Consider the following 23173-nt stretch of genomic DNA (forward strand, 5'->3'; position numbering starts at 1 on the left):
AAAATTGAGGGGACGAGAGAGGTATGTTTTTTGGATCTCATATGTCACATAAGAGAAAATTCTTTAAAAACGGACAGCCCGATCGTAGAGTATTCCGCGTTCATATAGGGTTTGGAGAAGAGACGCAGATAGTCTATTCTAGTATATTATTAGTAGCTATTTTTACGGCTTGAACCCATGACCTATAGGACATAGAGAGACGACGACTTTACCGTTGCTCCAAGTCACAGAAAATTCTTTGAGTAATAAAAAGATTGGCATGTGGAAAGGGTAGTTAATGTGCTATTGGTTAATTAAAGCGCTTAAGTATAAGTTGGAACAAAATGATGTATTCATTATTAGCAATACTTTCTTAAAGAATATCTTGCTCTTGATTTGCATGATTAATCATAAATGCTAAAGGATATCATTCGAGGGTAACAAACTAAAAACAACCAAAGTAATAAAGCACGAAACAGTAGCTTGCAAACAAGAGATGAACATCTAGAATAAAACAAATTGTCCATCTTATTTATCGCATATTCGATACATTATATTAATTATAACATGAAATAATATCTATTTTTTTAACAGTTTTAAAACATTTCGTCAAAAAGATCCGAAAAAGAACATTGATATGAGTTTCTGGCATAGTGGCATAATATATTGATGTCCGCCAATATTTGCACCTATAAAAAAGGGAAGAAGCATTAAGTCAAGTTTTAAGAATTTGTTTGGTAGAGAGACTGTATCTTATTTCGTTTAGTTATTATTAAATGTAAAATATTGTAGTTAAACTTTTTGATCGTTATCAATACTAGACATATCTTAGAGATAAATTGTAATTAAAATCGGATAATGATTGATGAATAAAGTGATCATGAGCTTGGAAGTGGAATTTGGTATATAGGATCATTTTTAAAATGTAGGAGTCAAGTCAACTGTTCTGATTATGGCACCCTTCTATGCCCTTCCTCTTGTGAATATTCTTTCCATACGATCCAATTCACATCCAAAATTGGTATCATCATTTTATTTTTTTATTACTTTTATGCATTCAGTTTGCTTGTTTTTCCTATTTTATTTTGCGATTAGTTATATATCGATAAGTGAAGATATGTGCACATAACTTATTTAGAGGGTTGAGGGAAAAAAAAAACAAGGAACATTACCAGTTATGTCAGTCCATAAGTAAGTTAGTACAAAAATTAACTAATTCATAAAATATTATTAATATTAGTCAATTAGCTATTTGTAGCAAAAAAAAGTCACATTTTTGCTTTCTTTGAGAGGGCGTTGTTGGAATAGATTGGATATATCTTAAGGAGTTTAAATCTGAGTTTTAGGATGGTTTGGTAGAGTTTTCAGGTGGTTTGAATTGAAAACTCGAATTATCACATATGTGTCATATTTGTATCAAAGTATATCACATGTATATCCATGTATACCTGTGTATGAGATACATGCGTGATACACGTGTCGCAGAAGAATTTCTTGAACTCGATTTTAATTAGGAATTTGATACCAAATCAGTTCAAATCACCTCCAATCTTTCTCAAATTTTATATAGGGACGCATCTATATGTTTTCAATGAATTTCAACCATACCCATTGAAAAAGGTCCTTTTTTGCTTAGATTTTTGGAATCTTCTATATGTTTTTTTGTATTTCATCACCTTGTTTGCTACCTCATCCATGAAATTTCATTTCCGTCTTGCATCTAATGCTGCTGATCACGCTTAAAAACATGTAAGGAGATCTTTGCATGTGATTCTTGAAGAGAAAGAATCCTTATTTGTTTGGGTTTTTAATTTTTGTATGTGATTGGCTAGTTTTGGTAAGTCTATTATTAATGACTAGAGGTTAGTAAGGTAGAAGTTATTTGGGACATTTTCGTAAGATTCCCAAAACAAATATAACTTCATCCTCCCCCTCCCCTCCCCCCCCCCCCCAACTTTTTGCATACTATCCGGAGAAAATAATATAGTCTCTCCTAATTGATTCTCCCATATGATTCACTAGTGCCAACACTCCAAAAAGAAAATATCTTAAAAATTTTATTCAAAAAAGACATTTATTTGTTTATTTATTGCAATTTGGTATTCACCATCAAGGCCCATGGTCATCCCGAAGGACGCAATCCCATACTAGTCTAAGGCCCATTAAAGAGAAGGCCTTTTGTTTAGGTATTGAAGTTGGACTTCTCAAGCCCAAGGCCCATTAAAAGGGATGAATAATGGGAAATCTATACTAAATACCCACATAACCCAAAATAATTACCCGTAATTACCCATATGAAAGTTTGTTATAAAAACTACCTATTCGGCCGAAATATTTTACCTAGCCTACCTATTCCCTTTTGCCTTTTGATTTATTTTCTCATATCTAGTGGAGCACTTAGTGCAAAATCCCAGAACTTTTTCTTTTAATAGACTATGAAATCCAGTTGACGCCATTATTTTTCATTTAATCTCATCACTTTTTTGTCAAAATCTCATGCTTGCTCGGATTTTGCACTTTTGTGTTATTTGCTGAAATTAAAATTTTACAGATTTTCTTAGTCTTTTTTTAAAATTCCAAATTTATGATTTCTCAACTTCAAGATTCTAATATCATACTTGAAGTGGGTGAATATTGCTTATAGTACCTTCGAGTAAGCTTTCCAAATATGAATTTCTATGTGTATTTGAATATCTACCATTGTTGGGCTTGAATCTCTTGAATTTAAAATTTTTATTTTAAAGATTTATTGTTTGATTGAAAGTGGTGTTATTTAATATTGCTTATAGTACCTTCTGGGAGTTCATACTGAAATTTGATCGCATTTGGAGCTGATTTGAGGTGATTGAGATCGAATTTTTCAGCTGAAAATTGAAGAAGAGCATAGTTACTCGATAGTATACCGCTACGGTATAAAATATATTGTAGGAGTATATAGCTATATTGAAGCAGTATACTATTATAGTATACAATATACTGCAACGGTATATTGTAATAATCGAAGAAGAACACGGTTACCAAATAATATGCCGCTTTGGTATACAATATATTGTAGGAGTATATAGCTATACTGCAATAGTATACTATTATAGTATACAATATACTGTAATGGTATATTGTAATAGTATGCAATATATTGCAACAATATGTAGTAATAGTATACAATATACCATAATAGTATACTTTGATTGCTATTTTATTGAATCATCTAGATGCTATTGTGCAAAGCTAAAGTCATGGTTATAGCAACATTATACTGTTATAGTATACGATTTAATATAATAGTATACAGTAATAAATAAGCCATTTCATAATTGTTTTTAAAAATTTTCCAACTAGGTTCTTGCAAATATTTTTTTTAAATAAATTTTTGATGGAGTTCGATGAAAATAATAGGAAAAATCTCACTTTATAGTTGTTTTGATTCGATTTGTACTGACTCATGTTCGAAATGTTGATTGAAGGCTATGGCTAAATTTTGAGTAAATTTGGTGGATATTTTTGGAGTAGATTTTTGGAATTTCGGCCAAAATTAGGTTGAACTAGCAAAGAAGACAAACTTGTATTGTATACCAACATGTTATACTATATGTTATATTGGTATATAATAATTAATTCAAAAGTATATAATTAATTATAACAATATACTACTAATTTTCTTGAGAGAATGAACTATTACTGTATGATACCCTGACAGTATATAATATATACCATATGGGTATCATAGAGGAATAATAACTTTTTTTTTTGAAAGAATGAACCAGTCCTCCATGTCAACATATGATATATACCAGGTTAGTATCATAGAGAACTGGGTGTCTTTCTGAAAGGAATCTACCAGACCTCTATGATACCCTATCAGTATATGATATATACCATGTGGGGTATCATAGAGGACTGAATGAACCAGGCCTCTATGATACTATGTTAGTATGTAATATATACCGTGTAGGTATCATAAAGATCTGATGAGTATTTTGTTTGTTGAAGAAATGACTAGTCCTCTATGATACCATGACAGTATATGATATATACCATATGGGTATCATAGTATATTGTAATAATATACTTCAACTACTACTAATATATTATTTTTGGTATAATATATGTTACAATAAGTTATTTTCTAATAATTAATATATAAAAAAGGTACTATATCGGTTATCTTTTGCTGATGTAGTGAAAACAATAAAGAAAAAAAAAAGGTACAAAAATAAGGAGCAAAAAAGAAGTGCTTAATTACATTATGGAAAAAAAATTAAAAGAAAAAATAATTTAAAAATAATAGTAAATTAAATTAGAAAAGAAAAAAATAAATAAAAGGAAAAAAAGAGAAAAGAAAACAGGTATAATGTATAAGTTGTTCTTATAATTGATCTACATAATAAGATCTACAGAAAAAGAAAATGAGAAAAAGTAATACAAAGATATATTATATCAGTTATATTAAAAAAAGGTTAACGAGTATTTACTATATTAGTTATCTTTTTATTATTTCACAGAAAAAAAAGAATAAAGAAAAGGAGCAAAAAAAGTGAATACAATTAGATTATGCAGAAAAAAAGGAAATAAAAGGAAAAAAAATTAAATGAAATTAGAAAAGGAACAAGAAATAAAGAAAATGAACAAAAGGAAAAAAAGGAGCGAAAATTGAGCATGAAATCAAACTATGGTGCAAAAAGAAAATAAAAAATAATATGTCTGAAAAATAAACATAAAAGGAGAAAATAAGCAAAGACTAAAGAAAAACGAGAAAAAAAAAAGGAGAAAAAGAGGCAATTACCCACAAAAGCTACAATGGGTACGAAGGGTAATTAGTTTGATGGGTAGAAAAATAAATGGGTAGGCAAGGGTAATAATTTTAATTTTTATGGGTAAAGCTATAAAACATGTGAAGGATTCTAACAAGATTTTAAAGAATTTATTAACTTTTCATTATTTAGTACTAATCCTTCCTATCAAATCAGACATTATGTAGTGTGTAGGGGTGTATATAGGTCGGGTTGGTTCGGATTTTTCAATTATCAAACTAAATCGATGGTGTCGGATTTTTAAATTTATAAACCAAACCAACAAAGTCGGATTTTTCAATCTTGGTTTTTCTCGGATTTTTCGGGTTTTTTCGGGTTTTCGAGTTTTTTCCGGTAAAGTCTTCATAACATAAAATATGTAACTTGTGCTCCAAATATTTCTTAAGTCCTAGTAAAATACAACTATATAATATGTTTTTCAAGAAACTAACACAATAATATGAGATAAGTCATAGCATTATACTAAAATATTCAATAATAAAGATAAAATAATAAAATTACATAAAATAAATATTGCTAATTAATAAGCCATAATGAAAGTTAACATAATCTAAAAATACTATATAGGTCATGTTAAAATAAGTATAGCTAATAAGTACTAATATTAATTTATATAACTAAGCACTAAAGAAAAAGATAAACTAAGTTATGCATTTTCATTATAAACCAATGTAAAACTAATATAATTATCCAACACTATCGTCATTCCTAGTATTGAATTGAATTTCTTTTGTTAGCATTAGTATTGATTTGAACTTTGTTTGAGTTACTACATTTATGGGCTATAAAATTTATTTACCATTCAAGAATGTTAAGTCTAAACTTGAAATAATACGTTAAAAGATAAAACTGTGAAAAAGTTTAAGAAATATTTATAAATTATATTACAATAAATATTTATATGTATAAAATATTTTTAAAAATTATATAAATATACTATCGGGTTGGTTTGGTTTCGGTTTGACTTTTTTTTTAGTTAAAACCAAACCAAACCAATTATGGTCGGGTTTTATTTTCCAATACCAAACCACATCGGATTTTTTTTTTTCCGATTTGACTCGAATTATCAGTTTGGTGCGGTTTATCAGTTTTCTTTGTATACCCCTAGTGGTGAGTGTAAATGAAAATTTTGTTATGATCCAATAACGATTGGTGATATAAAGTTGGAGCTTGAAGCGTTTGATTTAATAACAATTTTATATATTTTATTTGCTATAAAAGTTTAAATCATTTGGCACATGATATCTTTTTAGATTGATATAGTCCAAATTTTTAGTAAAATGTTTCCACATATTTTCCTTCTTCTAATGTCAGAAATAACTGTATGAATATATCCTTTGTTGTTCAGGGCATTTTGGTTTCTTGACAGCATCATTCAGCATATATTTCATGAAACGAAAACAGACGAACAAGTTGTCCAATGACTTGGCCAAAAATGAACTTGATTAATGACTAATAGAGGGGTTTTAACGTAATTGGCTGTCCGGCTAAAAATATTTACAGCCCCTAATTAATACATATATTATAAACTAAATATGTATAGTGTATACATTTGCTAGTTATTCTTTTGGGCATGTGGTTATTTAAGTTAATTTCTCAAAATTATTCAGAATTTTCGGCCCATAAACTCATGTATAGAGCAGGCCCACCTTGACGGCCGGGCTTGTAACTGATCTCCTCTCTGTTATTTTTATTTTAAAGAATTTTCATAAATCACTATTGTTTAGTGGCTATTAATTTTCTATAGCTACTATATATATAATTACTTCCTATAGCTACTATTCAGTTGTTACGGTAGTGTATTCGCATTGCTTTATTCATGAATACATCAACAAAAAGCGTCTAAAAATCAGAGCAGTCCAGCTGTACACGCATGTATTCAATACAGTAGCAAAAAGCACCTAAAATCAGGGCAGTCCAGCTGTACGCGCATGTATTCACATGTATTCGCGCTGCTGTATTCATGAATATAGCAGCAAAAAGCGCCTAAAATCAGGGCAGTCCAGTGGTACGCGCATGTATTCACATGTATTTGTGCCATGTATTCACATGTATTCGCGCCATGTATTCATGAATACATCTGGGACAATCATCTTAAAAATAGGTATGTCCAGCTAGCTGTCTAATAATGAAAATAATATCAATTAGCATGATACACTCCTAATATAACTCAACAAAATCAATTCTAACATGCCTCATTATCAACCCAATTAATTAAAATAATTTTTCATATGTAAATAACTTTTGTATTTAGTGTGTTTCAATATTATTTTTTACTGTTGCATTCATTAGATTCAATGTTTGTATTTACTGTATTCGCTATTTTATATTCAGTGTATTCAAATGTATTTGTATTAACAATATTTTAGTTATTCCTAATGCATGTTATTACTGCTGTATTCAGTATATATTTTTGGTTGTATTCATTGTATTTCTATTTGTATTCAGTGTATTTTACTGTATTTTAAAATTAAATGTATTTACTGTTTATATTTTGTTCTATTTTAATGTTTGTATTCAGTGTATTTCAATATTTATATCCTGTATTAATGCATACTGTATGTACAATATGCATGAATACATGTATTGCTTCACTACCTCTTCGATTATAATTTATAACGCTTCCAATTCGACCGCTTCTTCCTCTTTTCTCTCTTACTTACCGCGCTAAGAACCCCTCTTTCTCTTCAATCTCTCCATCACCTAATGTATTTCCGCTTCCTTTTTTATTATTATTATAGGTTTACTTTCATGTTTTCGATTTTGAAATTTTTAGGTTTTCTTTCATGATTTGTTTCTCTTTCGTGTATCTATGATTCAACCTATTTTGCTTGAAGAGAGAGAGACAAAGAAGAAGAATTCCGAGAGAGAATCGTGTGTTAATTGAAAGAAAGAGAGAGGAAAAACATAAATAGCGTATTTCATGCCTCAATTTTAATATATACCATAAATACTTATTTTGCTATAAAATATAAAAGGTAGCTATAGAAAATAATATTTTAAAATAATTTTGGTTTATAATAAATATGGTGTATACCTTTGGCTTCCTCTTTGTTAGGTTCTTTGTTTACAACATTGGTTTCTTTCCTGCATTTCTAAGAAGCAGCTTCAATCTCGATTGAGAAAACCCTAACTGCAATTTTCGGCGGAACTCCGACGCAGCGGAAAAATCTGAAAATTCAAGATTTTGCTTACCCAATTCAAATAATTGTGTTTCAAGCAAGAAAAAAAATATATTAACTCATGTACACAAGTTCTTGTTTCTCCATCGCTCATTTCTTCTCTATATTGCCGACGAGCTTTTTTAGGTGATTTATACGTTTTTTGATTTTCCGATCGGAACTAGCACTCTTGCTCTGCGAGTGTTCTCCTCCCCTCTCGTTCTGCGTGTGTGTGTGGTGTATTTGTGAACAGGTTCTACGATCAGATTTTTGCCGCAGACTACAAACGCCGGCCGTGGAATTCAGGTCAGGTAGTTTTTCGATGAGCAGTTTTCCATTCGGGTGGTCGTCACTGCAGTCGGAGGTCAGATTTCCGGCGGGTATCTTGGCTCAAGGCGACATTCAACCGGGGTCTAGTCGATTTGGCAGTTCGTCTACAATCCAGGTGTCGTCGCCCTTGTTTACTTTAATCGGGAGTTGGTACCTCCTATTTTTCTATCAATATTTCTATTTTTCTTGTTAACCAATTAGTTTGGGATAGATTAAGCCTAATTCTTGATTGTCTATTTGTACTCTTAATTAGTGCATTTGCTTGTCTACTTTCTTGATAGTAACTCTTTTGGGATTCTAGTCTGTAGATTATAGTTCTTTTAATTACTTGTACTCTTAATTAGTGCATTAACCTATTTTTCTATTCTTTAGTTGTAGATTATAGTTCCTTTGGTTTTTTTATTTTATTTCTCCATCTGTTTTTCTATCCTTTAGTTGTAGATTATAGTTCCTTTGTTTTATTTCTTCACTTGTTTTTCTAACCTTTAGTGGTAGATTATAGTTCGTGTTAGTTCCTTTATTTTATTTCTTCACCTGTTTTGTGACCTTTAGTGGTAGATTATATTTTGGTAATTCATTATATCTTTTGTCGCTTGTTTTCGGGATAATGTTTGCGTAGTGACTCCTACATTATAATGACTTTGGTGAACGATGGTAGGGTAAGGTCAAGTCCTCGGGGGTGTCAGCGTGGGGGATGGGGTGCGGGTAGTGCGGGGGTAAGAGGGCTAAGGGAGATGCTACGCTGAGAGTGGGGTCTTGGAACATAGGAACTTTGACCGGAAAATCTATAGAGCTAGCGAAGATTCTTGTAACACTTCTCAAATCTATAGAAGTTTAAGCACTCGCTAAATATAGAATTAATTTTTTATTTTTATTTTTTTAATCTTAAATTATACTTCTATTACGGATTTAAACTCTTGTGATCGATTTTTGAGTTACTTTTCTATTTATAAAGAATTGGATATACAATTAGGGGAATATTAATAATTTTAATATTATTAATTATTGAAAGTGGGTATCATTAATTATTAGTTAATTGAAAACAAAACAAAACAAATAAATAAAAGAAATAAAACAAAAATGGGGGGAGGGGAGGGGGGGGGGGAGGGGAGGCAAGCCTAAAAGCCCATAAAGGGTTGTTGTAACCAAAAAGGATTGAAAATCCTTATACGAGAACAAGCATTCTGTTCATTCTCACTAACGGAGAACCACAGGCAGCTTATTTCATGCAGACAACACGAAAATTCTAGGGTTCTTTACAAACCACTAATTCTTGAACTCAGGTATATAAATTCTCTATTGTTAATTATCCTACAGTGGTAATAAGTAAGAATTGAATAGTTAATTCTCTTCTTTCTCTGTATCAACAGTAAATTTTATGTTTAGGTGAGAAACTTTAAAATTGATTAAAATGCACTGGTTATTGTAGAATCGATTGTTTGATTGGTGTCAATTGGACTGGGGCTTACGTATTGGCTCGAGAAGTTTTGAGGTGAGTTGATATAACCCTTTACTAAAGTGGTTTAACTCACAAAAGAACGCATACAAGGTGTTTGATGAATTGCTTAAAAGAGTTAATATGTACTTAATTGGAGCTATTGAGTACCTATTAACTTAGAATTGTTCTAGCTAAAGTTAAGATGACTTATTATGATATATGTGCATAAATTTTCAGATTTTTGTGTTATTCTTATATGCCATTTTCATGTTGAAAATTCCTGAAAAAGCAAGAATCTTTAGAAATACTTTTAAATGTTTATTTCATTCTTATGCCATGCTTTACAATTAAGGATACCGGTATGAGTATGCATAGGATGTTTTAGAAAAGATTTAGACTTGAAAAGTCACAAGAAGAAGTTTTAGAAAGAAAAGATTTTTGGGAGTATCCTCTATTTTGAGAAGGGGTCATTGTCCAGGCCGAGGGTCCTGATCAAGGCGTTGACTTCCTGAAACTACTTGTGCCAAAGTAGGGAGCACACGAGCCGAGGGTCTCGTTGCTGAGAATTTGCCCAGCCAAGCTAAGGTATAGCACATGAGTGCTGAGAACCATGAAGCGAGTGGCACCTTGTGGATTGGGCCTATTCGATCAGGTTGGGATCGAACCCGTGCCGATCGCACGGTGACTGAGACAAAGTTAAGTCAGGATAGTTGGAACTCCCAAAGTATAAAGTGATGTATTTTTTTTTTAAGAAAAAGAAAAGAATTTCTTTTAGAATATTCATAAACTATTATTATGCAATTATTTTAGAATTGTTCTTATAAGCTTTATGTTTTACATGCATTTAGAATCTTTGCTTGTAATGTATATGTTATTAAAGTTTCATCCCCTGTCGTTGAGACTCACTGAGTACAATGGATGGTACTGACGTTCTCTTTTGGGAACCTACGTTGGTCTGCGGTACAACGTAGGAACCGGTTTTGCAGGCGAGCAGGCTACGAGTTAGGACTTCCCTCACTTCTAGTGTTATTGGTGAGCTCCGCTTTTGTTTGTGGAGTACTCTTTAGTGTCATCTTTATTTAGTTATTTCTTTGTTCACTTAGAGAACTGGCCAGGAAATCTCATGTCCTGAGCAGTGCGTCAGTTTATCAGTAGAGGCTTCATAGACACAGTCGGTAGGTTAAGATTCAGATGTTTTTGATAATAACTTAGCAGTATTTCAGTAGTTACTACGAATAAAGTTTTGGAGTTGATTTATTTTAAATATTTAAATTAATCAAAAGTATTTGGTTAAAGTATTGCCTTGTTGCATATAAAGTTTGAAGTTATAATAGATTTGATAAGCACAGATGGTTCGCTCGGTCATGTTTAGTGATCGGGTGCCGGCCACGGCTTGTTCAGAAAATGGGTCCTGTCAAACTTGGTATCAGAGCCTCAGGTTTATGGAGTCCTAGGGGTCTATGAAGCCATGTTAGTAGAGTCTTGTTTATGGGTATGAAGCGCGCCATACTTATAAACAGGAGGCTACAAGCATTTAGGAAAAGTCTCACTTTTTTTTTCATACTTTAGATCGTGCAATAGAGCCTACCTCTAAGAAATTATTTAATATATTCGTTTCTCCAAAACTCGCAGAAATGGCTCGTACTCGCAACTCTGACACCGACACTCAGGATGCTGCTCAAGAAACTATTCCTACTATTGTGGCTCAAGGTAGAACTAAGAAGGCTTCAACTCAGAAAAGAAAGGGTAAATCCACAAAGGGGGTTCAAGTACCTCGGGTTGAACATGAAGAAGGGGTGGAGCATTGTCACGACCCAACTGGAAGGTCATGACTAGAACCCGGGACATAGTTGCTGAGCACCAACGTACATTTTATCTAACCTTCCTTATTATCTTTAAGGGCCGACAAGACCAATATAAATGGTAGACATGGATCATGAACATCCAACAATGAAAGATAATGTCATGAACATACGTAATATGGGACGACAAGACTGTCAAGAAACTATATATAAGGTACGAGCTACCATGGTGCCATGAAAGACTATACAACAAAAATCAGCCGACAAGGCATTCCAAACCATACATGAGTCGACACCTGTCTATGAGCCTCTAAAAGAACATAAGTGCTACAACATTGCCGGAACAGGGCCCCGACATACCCATAATGTCTATAACAAAAATGCATACCAAGACCACGGCAAGTCCGGAGAAGGGATCTCGCCAATAACCGCTGAACTGGACAGCCTACTGTGGTGGGGGAGCTGCGTCTACCCGTCTATCAGGACCTGCAGCACGACATGCAGCGTCCACAAATAAAAGGGACGTCAGTACGAATAAAGTACTGAGTATGTAAGGCAGGAAAGCATAAGTAAGAACAGTAATGTAAACAGGGATAGGGAATATACAACCTGTGACATCTGGGTACCTCTGAGGGCTACTGACATGAAACACATGATACATACATATATATATATATATATATACATAAACTTTTAAAACATACGCCTTTGTGGGCATCACCATCATCATATCGTACCCGGCCGTAATAGGCTCGGTAAAATGTACCCGGTCATCATAGGGCTCGGTAGAATCGTACCCAGCCATGTGGAGCTCGGTAAAACCCAACTGATCAGTGGTTGCACAATAGGTGCCATACCCGGCCGACTATAGCGTGGCTCGGTAGAGTAAAATAGATACATATATATGATGCATGCTGGACTCATTGGAATCACATTTTGAACCTTTCGGAGTGACGTAAGGTCGGTATCCTTCGTACACGTTATTAGGATTAACTCTTCATCAAGAATCTTATAAGAATCAGGAACTACCAACAACATTGATAATATAAGAATAAGAGAAGTAACATCAATATCAATCGTTTCATAAGAAGGGCAGCAATGTAAGTACTGCTAGCTTCTAAGAGTAGAGTATCTTTGGGAGCTCGTTCATTACATTATGTACAATCGGAGTCGTGCAAAAGAATGAAGGGGATAGCCTCACATACCTTGTATATACTGCCCAACCTCAAGCTATGCAAATGTCATGACTCCTTAGTCTACAATAAGAGAAATGACACTATCATTATCGTTTAAGCGTCGTAACTATTATGTATCGACCGCAACCTATTTTACGATGAAACGGACCGCACCTCCCCTATTTATATGACTTCACACAAGTCAATACAAATCACCAAACAGCCCAAACAACATCATTAATAATCATATTGAGCCTCCAAAACAGTCCACCAACTAACAACATTACTACCAAGCCTTTCGATATATATTTCACAAGTTCTAGCATCAACGACTTAGCCACAACTTGGATAATCTTAAATATATATAGAGTAAGAGGTTCCTTACCTTTAAACAGAAAGAACAACTCCAATTTGACCTTAATTTTCCACGAAATATCCCTTCAATTCTGCCACAAGAACAAGGAAGCGAAACTAGCAATTAATTCGGGTTTTTCGGCACTAGAATTACTTTAGAAGACTTGAAATCATCTAGGGTTGATATTAAAAACTTGAAGGTGTATTTACAGAACATAAAACACTTAAAACAACCTCCCACACGAGCTGGAACAACACAAAAATCAGCAACAACAAGAAGAACAAGAAACTTACTAGCGCCACGGGATTCCTGACATTTGATTTGTGTTGTTTGCCCTTTGTTTGGGTCTTGGATCATGAGAGAACCTTGAGAGACTGTTTTTAGGGTTATAAGGTCTGATTATACTGAAAAATAATGACTTAAAATGGGGTTGAGGTATCTTATATATGTCCATATGTCTTAAACCGCCTTTGTGGGCCCCATAGAGAGCAGCTTGGCGCACTCTCACAAAAACGTGAATATCTCTCTATTCTGAGATCGTATCGATGAATGGTTTAATGAGTTGGAAACTAGACTCATAGATCTTCAATTTGATAGGTAGATCACCCCATAATTTCAAGCACATTGGGAGAAAAATGCAGTAACATTTGACCTAAAGTTTAAGTAAAATTATAAACCTAAGTTGCGACAACTTTTATCGACTTTTGTTTCATAACTCGCTTGATTTCAAGACTTATGATGCGGATATTATATGATTCAAATACATTAAAACAAGACCTCTTGGGACAGTTAATCACCTCTAGTGTTACCCGAAAATACGGGTTACAACATCCTTGATTTGTTTAACTTCTAATACTTGTTAACCACTCTTATACACCCTTGTATCGTTTAAGACTAATAGGATTAACTTCTTATCATCTCAAAGATAATCTCTTCTTGGATTTACGTCGACTAACTTACGGCATGATCTATGGTATGCAAATTTGGGCTGTAACAAGTATGATGATCCAGTATCTCAGGATCCAGTGCCGCCCCCAACAACAGCTCCAGCTTAGTCAGCTATATCTCTAGAGGTGGGTCAGATGTTTAATGCTGTCAACAGTGCTATGGAGATGTTTAAAGTCTTCATGGCCAACCAGAACGAGAGAAGAGATGAGATTCCACCTCAATCAAATAGACAGAATAATTCTGAGTCCTCAAGAGTGAATGAATTTTTAAAGTTGAGTCCTCCATTGTTCCATGGTTCTATAGCTGATGAAGATCCAATGTTGTGGTTGGAGGGTGTCAAGAAAGCCCTCCGAGCGATGAAGGCATTTGATGATGAAGCTGTGGAGTTGGCTGCTTACCAGCTTAGAGATGTGGCTGGCGCTTGGTTTGATATGTGGGAAAAGGAAAGAGATGAGGATGATGGCCCGCCTACTTGGGAAGAATTTGAAGAGGCCTTCATGGCTAACTTTATCCCGGAAGAGGATAGGGAAGCTAAGGCTACAGAGTTCGAATAACTCAAGCAAGGGAATAAAAATATGCAAGAGTACTACATGGAATTCATAAGGTTGGCTAAGCATGCTCCTCACATGGTTAAGACAGAAAAAGCAAAGATTCGCAGGTTTGTTGGCAGTTTTGCTTACCACATTAAGGATACGACATCAGCTGCAGTGGTAGGAATGACAACTTTCTCCTCTGTTGTGGGATTCGCCAAGCACTTAGAAAAAGACAGACAACAAATGAGAGAAGAAAAAGAGCAAAACAAGAAAGTCCGGACAATGGGCAGGTTTAATGGTACATCCAGCGGAGGTGGAAGTGGTTCCTCTAATAAGGAGTTATTAGCACCAGCTCAGTCCAGTCATCAGTCAGGTGGTGGGTCTTCCTTCAGACGTACTCAGAGTTATGAAAATCAGTCTCGCCAGAATCAAAATTTTAGGACAACATCCTCACATAGCCAGAGTCATACTGAGCAACATTCACAACAACAAGGTCTTTGTGGAACATGTAAGCGTCAACATTCAGGTCAGTGCAAGCTCGGGTTTCATGGTTGCTATCATTGCGGAGACATTGGTCATATAAATGCCAACTGCCCAAAGTTACGACGTAATTTCAGTGGTGGATCAACTCGTCCTTCTAGTTCCTCAGCTACTACAGTTGCACCACCATAGGCTCGTGGTTCTTATAATCAAGCTGGGCATGGAGCAGGCAGAGGTGCAGATCGAGTTACTCAAGGAGGGGGACAACCCCGTTTGGTTGCTACACTTGATCGTTAGAGTGCAGAGGCATCTGCAGAAGTTATTACAGGTATACTTCTAGTCTGCTCACATAACGCTTATGCCATAATGGATCCAGGTTTAACATTTTCATATGTGACTCCATACTTTGCAATTAACCTCGGGCTAGAATCGGAAAAACTTAATGAGCCATTCCTAGTATCTACTCCAGTTGGCGAGTCAGTGAAAGTCACAAGATTCTATAGAGGTTGTATAGTTTCAGTCCAAGGTCGCAACACCGAGGCCAATCTCATAGAGTTAGAAATGGTAGATTTCGATGTGATCATAGGTATGGATTGGTTATCTTCTTGTTACGCCATGTTAGATTGTCGTGCCAAGATAGTCAGGTTCTAATTTCCAAATGAAGAAGTCTTAGAGTGGAAGGGTAGTTCAGCATCGCTGGTAGGTAAGTTTATTTCTTACCTTAAGGCACAACGAATGATCGGTAAGGGGTGTCTCGCCTATTTGGCTCACATCATTAATCCAGAATCAGAACCACCAGCTCTTCACTCTGTGCCAGTTGTTAGAGAATTTCCAGAAGTTTTCCCAGATGACCTTCCCGGACTTCCTCCTGAAAGAATCATAGACTTTGGCATCGATCTCATGCCAGGCACTCAACCCATATCTATACCTCCTTATAGGATGGCTCCAGCAGAACTTAATGAGTTGAGAGAACAGTTGAAAGACCTTCTTGACAAGGGCTTCATCAGGCTGAGTTTTTCACCGTGGGGTGTCCCGGTACTATTTGTCAAGAAGAAAGATGGGTCTCTCAAAATGTGCGTTGACTATCGGCAGTTGAATAAAGTTACCATTAAGAACAAGTACCCGCTTCCAAGAATTGATGATTTATTTGATCAACTTCAGGGTGCAAAGTACTTTTTAAAGATAGACTTGAGGTCGGGGTACCACCAATTGAGAATCAGAGAAGAGGATATATCTAAAACAGCCTTTAGAACTCGCTACGGGCACTATGAATTTCTAGTAATGTCCTTCGGGTTGACAAATGCTCCAGCTGCATTCATGGATCTCATGAACAGAGTTTTCAATCCATTCCTTGATACCTTTATTATCGTGTTTATAGATGATATTTTGGTATACTCTAAGAGCAAGGATGAATATGCCGAACACCTCAGGATAGCCTTGCAGACCTTGAAGGAGAATGAGCTTTATGCCAAGTTTTCAAAATGTGAGTTCTGGTTGCAGTCCGTGGCATTCTTAGGCCATGTGGTATCTAGTGAAGGCATAAAAGTAGATCCTCAGAAGACAGAAGCAGTCAAGATTTGGCCTAGGCCAACAACGCCAACCGAAATCAGGAGTTTCTTGGGGTTAGCTGGATACTATAGAAGGTTTGTAGAGGGATTTTCCTTACTTGTAGCTCCATTAACTAAGTTGACTCAGAAAGCAGTTAAGTTCCAGTGGTCAGACGCTTGTGAGCAGAGTTTTCAAGAGTTAAAGAAGAGGTTGACCACTGCACCTGTGTTAACCTTGCCGACAGTTTCAGGTGGATTCACAGTGTATTGTGATGCCTCTAGAGTGGGTCTTGGTTGTGTTCTTATGCAAGATGGAAAAGTTATTGCTTATGCTTCCGGGCAGTTAAAGAATCATTAAAAGAACTACCCCACTCACGACTTGGAACTTGCAGCAGTGGTGTTTGCATTAAAGATATGGCGACACTACCTTAATGGCGAGCATTCTGAAGTGTTTACAGATCACAAAAGCCTCCAGTACATTTTCAAGCAAAAAGAATTAAATTTGAGACAAAGAAGGTGGCTCGAGCTATTGAAAGATTATGACATCAATAGCCTTTATCACCCGGGCAAAGCTAATGTGATAGCAGATGCACTTAGTAGGAAGTCAATGGGTGTCTTGGCCTATCTTGCAGTACAAAGGCGATCTTTGGGTCGAGAAATTCAAAAACTAGCAAATGAAGGGATTAGATTGGATAAGACCGAAGAAGGAGGTATAACTGCTTATGCCTTAGCGCAATCCTCCCTTGTTGCGCATGTTAAGGCTAAGCAAGACGAAGATCCGTACTTAGTGAAGTTAAAAGAAGGAGTCAGAAACAAAGAAATCACTGTTTTCACTCTAGGAAGTGACGGAGTTTTAAAGTTGAATGATCGGTTATGTGTGCCTGATGTAGATGGTCTTATAAAGGCCATAATGGAAGAAGATCACAGCTCGAGGTACTCTATCCACCCAGGTGCTACCAAAATGTATCTGGACTTGAAAGAGTTGTATTGGTGGAAAGGCATGAAGAAGCAAGTAGCAGATCATGTGGCTAAATGTTTGAATTGCCGGCAAGTCAAAGCCGAGCATCATAGGCCTGGTGGCCTAGCTCAAGATATAGAAATACCACAGTGGAAATGGGAGATGATTAATATGGATTTCGTAGTAGGTCTACCTCGCACATACCGTAAGCATGATTCAATTTGGGTTATTGTAGACCGACTGACAAAGTCCGCGCATTTCCTACCAGTAAAGATGACAGATTCCGCAGAGCAGTATGCGCAGTTGTACGTCAAAGAAATAGTCCGATTGCATGGTACTCCAGTTTCAATCATATCAGACAGAGGCCCTCAGTTCACGGCGCATTTTTGGAAGGCATTTCAGAAAAGATTAGGTACCAAGGTCAATTTGAGCACCGCTTTCCATCCACAAACCGATGGCCAGGCAGAAAGGACCATTCAGACACTCGAAGATATGCTGCGGGCATGTGTTATAGATTTTGGAGGTAATTGGGATGATCACTTGCCACTTATAGAATTTGCTTACAATAACAACTATCAGGCCAGCATTGGTATGGCTCCTTATGAAGCGTTGTATGGGCGAAGATGTAGGTCTCCAGTGGGTTGGTTTGAACCTGTGAGGCCTTAGAGAAAGTCCAGATAATCAGAGAAAGACTGAAAGCGGCTCAGAATTGTCAAAAGTCCTATTCTGACAAGAGGCATCATGACTTAGAGTTCATGGTTGATGACAAGGTATTTTTGAAAGTTTCACCAATGAAAGGAGTTATGAGGTTTGGTAAGAAGGGGAAACTTAGTCCTAGATTTATTGTACCTTATGAGATTATAGAAAAGAAGGGAAATGTGGCTTATGAGCTAGCGTTGCCCGTTGAGTTGTCCTTTGTTCATCCTGTTTTTCATGTGTCTATGCTTAGAAAGTACATTCATGATGAGTCGCATATAATACCTGCTGATACCATAGAAATTAAAGAAGGCTCGACTTATGAAGAGGTACCTATAGAAATTCTCGATAGGCAAGTAAGAAAGTTGAGAACAAAAGATATAGCATCGGTAAAAGTTTTGTGGAGTAATCATGATTCAAAAGAGGCTACGTGGGAGGTCGAGGAAGATATGAGGAAGAAATATCCATATTTATTTGAGGAAAAAGGTATGTGAACTTAAGTTTGGCTTGGCATATATATTTTATTTATTAAATACAAGTTAGCATGTGTTTATGTCCTTGCTAGATTGTACTTAGTTGTTGAAGTAATTTAGTTTCTGTCTGAGTATATTTAGTTATTTAATAATTTAGTGCCATCCCAGAGTATATTTAATTCATTATGGTTATTTACTTTTTGCAGAAGTGTTGTGCTTTAGATTTTGATTGGTTATTGTGGTACCTCCTTGTCGGAGTGTGAGTAATTAGTTTATGAGTTGTGTATGGTGCTTATGAATGGCCTGTTATGGTATATTTGGTTGTTGTTGGTATAGTTATGGTATTGGTGGCAGGGATATTTTTTTGGATAGTCCAGTTTACCGAGGAGACTCTGCCGAAATTTTTGAAAATTTAGGAAGTTAGCCAAAATTTTTGAGTCCCTTGGGAAAGTTAGTAGTGCTAAGCAAACTTAAGAAGTTCAAGGACTTAAGGAATGATTATTAGCTTAAGAATAAGGCCCTAGCAACATTCGAGGACGAATATTTTTAAGGAGAGAAGATTGTAACACTCCTCAAATCTATAGAAGTATAAGCACTCGCTAAATATAGAATTAATTTTTTATTTTTATTTTTTTAATCTTAAATTATACTTCTATTACGGATTTAAATCTTGTGATTGATTTTTGAGTTACTTCTCTATTTATAAAGAATTGGATATAAAATTAGGGGAATATTAATAATTTTAATATTATTAATTATTAAAAGTGGGTATCATTAATTATTAGTTAAGTGAAAACAAAACAAAACAAATAAATAAAAGCAATAAAACAAAAATAAGGGGGGGGCAGGGGGGAGGCAAGCCTAAAAGCCCATAAAGGGTTGTTGTAACCAAAAAGGATTGAAAATCCTTATACGAGAACAAGCATTCTGTTCATTCTCACTAACGGAAAACCACAGGCAGCTTATTTCACGTAGACAACACGAAAATTCTAGGGTTCTTTACAAACCACTAATTCTTGAACTCAGGTATATAAATTCTCTATTGTTAATTATCCTACAGTGGTAATAAGTAAGAATTGAATAGTTAATTCTCTTCTTTCTCTGTATCAACAGTAAATTTCATGTTTAGGTGAGAAACTTTAAAATTGATTAAAATGCACTGGTTATTGTAGAATCGATTGTTTGACTGGTGTCAATTGGACTGGGGCTTACGTATTGGCTCGAGAAGTTTTGAGGTGAGTTGATATAACCCTTTACTAAAGTGGTTTAACTCACAAAAGAACGCATACAAGGTATTTGATGAATTGCTTAAAAGAGTTAATATGTACTTAATTGGAGCTATTGAGTACCTATTAACTTAGAATTGTTCTAGCTAAAGTTTAGATGACTTATTATGATATATGTGCATAAATTTTCAGATTTTTGTGTTATTCTTATATGCCATTTTCATGTTGAAAATTCATGAAAAAGCAAGAATCTTTAGAAATACTTTTAAATGTTTATTTCATTCTTATGCCATGCTTTACAATTAAGGATACCGGTATGAGTATGCATAGGATGTTTTAGAAAAGATTTAGACTTGAAAAGTCACAAGAAGAAGTTTTAGAAAGAAAAGATTTTTGGGAGTATCCTCTATTCTGAGAAGGGGTCATCGTCCAGGCCGAGGGTCCTGACCAAGGCGTTGACTTCCTGAAACTACTTGTGCCAAAGTAGGGAGCATATGAGCCGAGGGTCTCGTTGCTGAGAATTTGCCTAGCCAAGCTAAGGTATAGCACATGAGCGCTGAGAACCATGAAGCGAGTGGCACCTTGTGGATTGGGCCTATTCGATCAGGTTGGGATCGAACCCGTGCCGATCGCACGGTGACTGAGACAGAGTTAAGTCAGGATAGTTGGAACTCCCAAAGTATAAAGTGATGTATTTTTTTTTAAAGAAAAAGAAAAAAAATTCTTTTAGAATATTCATAAACTGCTATTATGCAATTATTTTAGAATTGTTCTTATAAGCTTTATGTTTTACATGCATTTAGAATCTTTGCTTGTAATGTATATGTTATTAAAGTTTCGTCCCCTGTCGTTGAGAATCACTGAGTACAATGGATGGTACTGACCTTCTCTTTTGGGAACCTACGTTGGTCTGCGGTACAACGTAGGAACCGATTTTGCAGGCGAGCAGGCTACGGGTTAGGACTTCCCTCACTTCCAGTGCTATTGGTGAGTTCCGCTTTTGTTTGTGGAGTACTCTTTAGTGTCATCTTTATTTAGCTATTTCTTTGTTCACTTAGAGAACTGGCCAAGAAATCTCATGTCCTGAGCAGTGCGTCAGTTTATCAGTAGAGGCTTCATAGACACAGTCGGTGGGTTAAGATTCAGATGTTTTTGATAATAACTTAGCAGTATTTCACTAGTTACTACGAATAAAGTTTTGGAGTTGATTTATTTTAAATATTTAAATTAATCAAAAGTATTTGGTTAAAGTATTGCCTTGTTGCATATAAAGTTTGAAGTTATAATAGATTTGATAAGCACAGATGGTTTGCTCGGTCATGTTTAGTGATCGGGTGCCGGCCACGGCTTGTTCAGAAAATGGGTCGTGTCAATTCTCGAGAAAAAGAAGGTTAATATAGCTTGTGTACAGGAGACTAGGTGGGTAGGAGATAAGGCGCAGGATGTGGGCAGTTTCAAACTTTGGTATTCTGGGAGGGTGGGGGCAGGAATGGGATAGGTTTCTTTGTTGATAACGACCTCCGTGAACTAGTGGTGGAGGTTAGGAGGGTGAATGACAGGCTGGTGACTATTAAGCTAGTTGTTGAAGATTTTACTTTGAACATAATCAGTGCGTACGCACCCCAAGAAGGCTTGGATGGGGAAGTCAAGAGGCGTTTCTAGGAGGATTTAGATGAGATGGTGCGTGGTATCCCGCATACCGAGAAGCTTTTCATAGGAGGAGATTTCAATGGCCACATTAGAACGATGTCTGGGGGATATGATGATGTGCATGGTGGCTTTGGTTTTGGAGATAGAAACGGAGGAGGAACGTCTCTGCTGGACTTTGCTAAAGCATTTGACTTGGTGATAGCAAACTCGAGTTTCCTGAAGAAGAGGGAGCACTTGGTCACCTTCCGGAGTTTAGTGGCCGAGACTCAGATTGATTATGTACTCTGCAGGAAGTCCGATAGAGGTCTTTGCACGGATTGCAAGGTCATCCCGAGTGAGAACCTCTCGACCCTTCATAGTCTTCTGGTCATGGACCTTGAGATCACAAAGAAGCGGTGGAAGAGGGCGATGTATAGCCAACATAGGATAAAGTGGGGAGCCTTGACTGAAGCCAAAGCACATGAGTTGGGAGGTTAAGCTGGTGACTATGGAGGCTTGGAGGAGTAGTGGGGACGCAAGCGCTATGTGGACCACGACTGCGCAGTGCATTAGGGAAGCCACGAGAGAGGTGTTAGGGGTCTCAAAGGGTTACTCTGGTGAGCACAAGGAAGACTGGTGGTGGAATAGAGAGGTGCAGGGAAAAGTGGATAGCAAGAAAGCAGCGTATCTGAAGTTACTGGAAAGTGTAGTCAAGGAGGAGAAGAGGGAGAATAAGGAGCATTATAAGTTGGCTAAGAAAGAGGGTAAGCTAGCAGTTACGGCGGCCAAGATTGCAGCTTTTAGTCGTTTGTATAAGGAACTAGAGGGCCGAGGAGGGGATAAGGGGTCGTTCAGGTTAGCCAAGGCACGAGAAAGAAATGCGCGTGACTTGGACCAAGTGAAGTGCATCAAGGACGAAGAAGGTAGAGTTTTGTTAGATGGGGGGCTTATCCGTCGAAGATGGCAGACCTACTTCCATAGTCTCTTGAACGAGGTGGGGGAAATGAGCATTGTACTAGGTGATTTGGAACTCTCCGGGAGGCATTGTGACTTTAGGTATTGTAGGCGGATTAGAGTTGATGAAGTTGATGGGGCTATGCGTAAGATAATCAGGGGCAAAGTGACGGGGCCGGATGAAATCCCGGTAGAGTTTTAGAAGAGGGTGGGCAAGGCAGGTTTGGAGTAGATCACTAGATTATTTAATGTCATTTTAGAACGAACAAGATGCCCGAAGAGTGGATATGGAGCACGATGGTCCCTGTATATAAGAAAAAGGGTGATATCCAAAATTGCAACAATTATCAGGGTATCAAGCTGCTTAGCCATACTATGAAAGTCTGGGAGAGACTGGTAGAGCTAAGGGTGAGAAGGAGTGTGACTATTTTAGAGAACCATTTTGAGTTTATATCGGGGCGTTCGACTACATAAGCCATCCACCTTGTTAGGAGATTGATGGAGAAGTATATGGAGAGAAAGAAGGACTTGCATATGGTGTTCATCAACTTAGAAAAAGGCGTACGATAAAGATCCGAGTGAGGTTTTGTGGAGATATTTGGAGGCTAGAGGTGTACTTATTGCCTACGTTAGGTTGATTAAGGACATGTATGATGGAGTAAAGACCCGAGCGAAGAT

At 36.2% G+C, this 23173-nt stretch overlaps 2 protein-coding genes across 2 annotated transcripts; both read left to right on the forward strand.

Moving 5' to 3' along the window:
- Positions 1 to 21658: 21658 nt before the first annotated feature.
- LOC138898088 (uncharacterized) lies at positions 21659 to 22039 on the forward strand. The gene has a single exon (XM_070184123.1). It carries the CDS (start codon positions 21659 to 21661, stop codon positions 22037 to 22039), a length of 381 nt encoding a protein of 126 aa, XP_070040224.1.
- A 10-nt stretch (positions 22040 to 22049) lies between these two features.
- LOC138898089 (uncharacterized) lies at positions 22050 to 22697 on the forward strand. The gene has a single exon (XM_070184124.1). The coding sequence runs from the start codon at positions 22050 to 22052 to the stop codon at positions 22695 to 22697; it is 648 nt and encodes a 215-aa protein (XP_070040225.1).
- The last annotated feature ends 476 nt before the right edge of the window (positions 22698 to 23173 follow it).

The sequence above is a fragment of the Nicotiana tomentosiformis genome, chromosome 8 (assembly GCF_000390325.3).
Source record: "Nicotiana tomentosiformis chromosome 8, ASM39032v3, whole genome shotgun sequence".
NCBI lineage: Eukaryota > Viridiplantae > Streptophyta > Magnoliopsida > Solanales > Solanaceae > Nicotiana > Nicotiana tomentosiformis.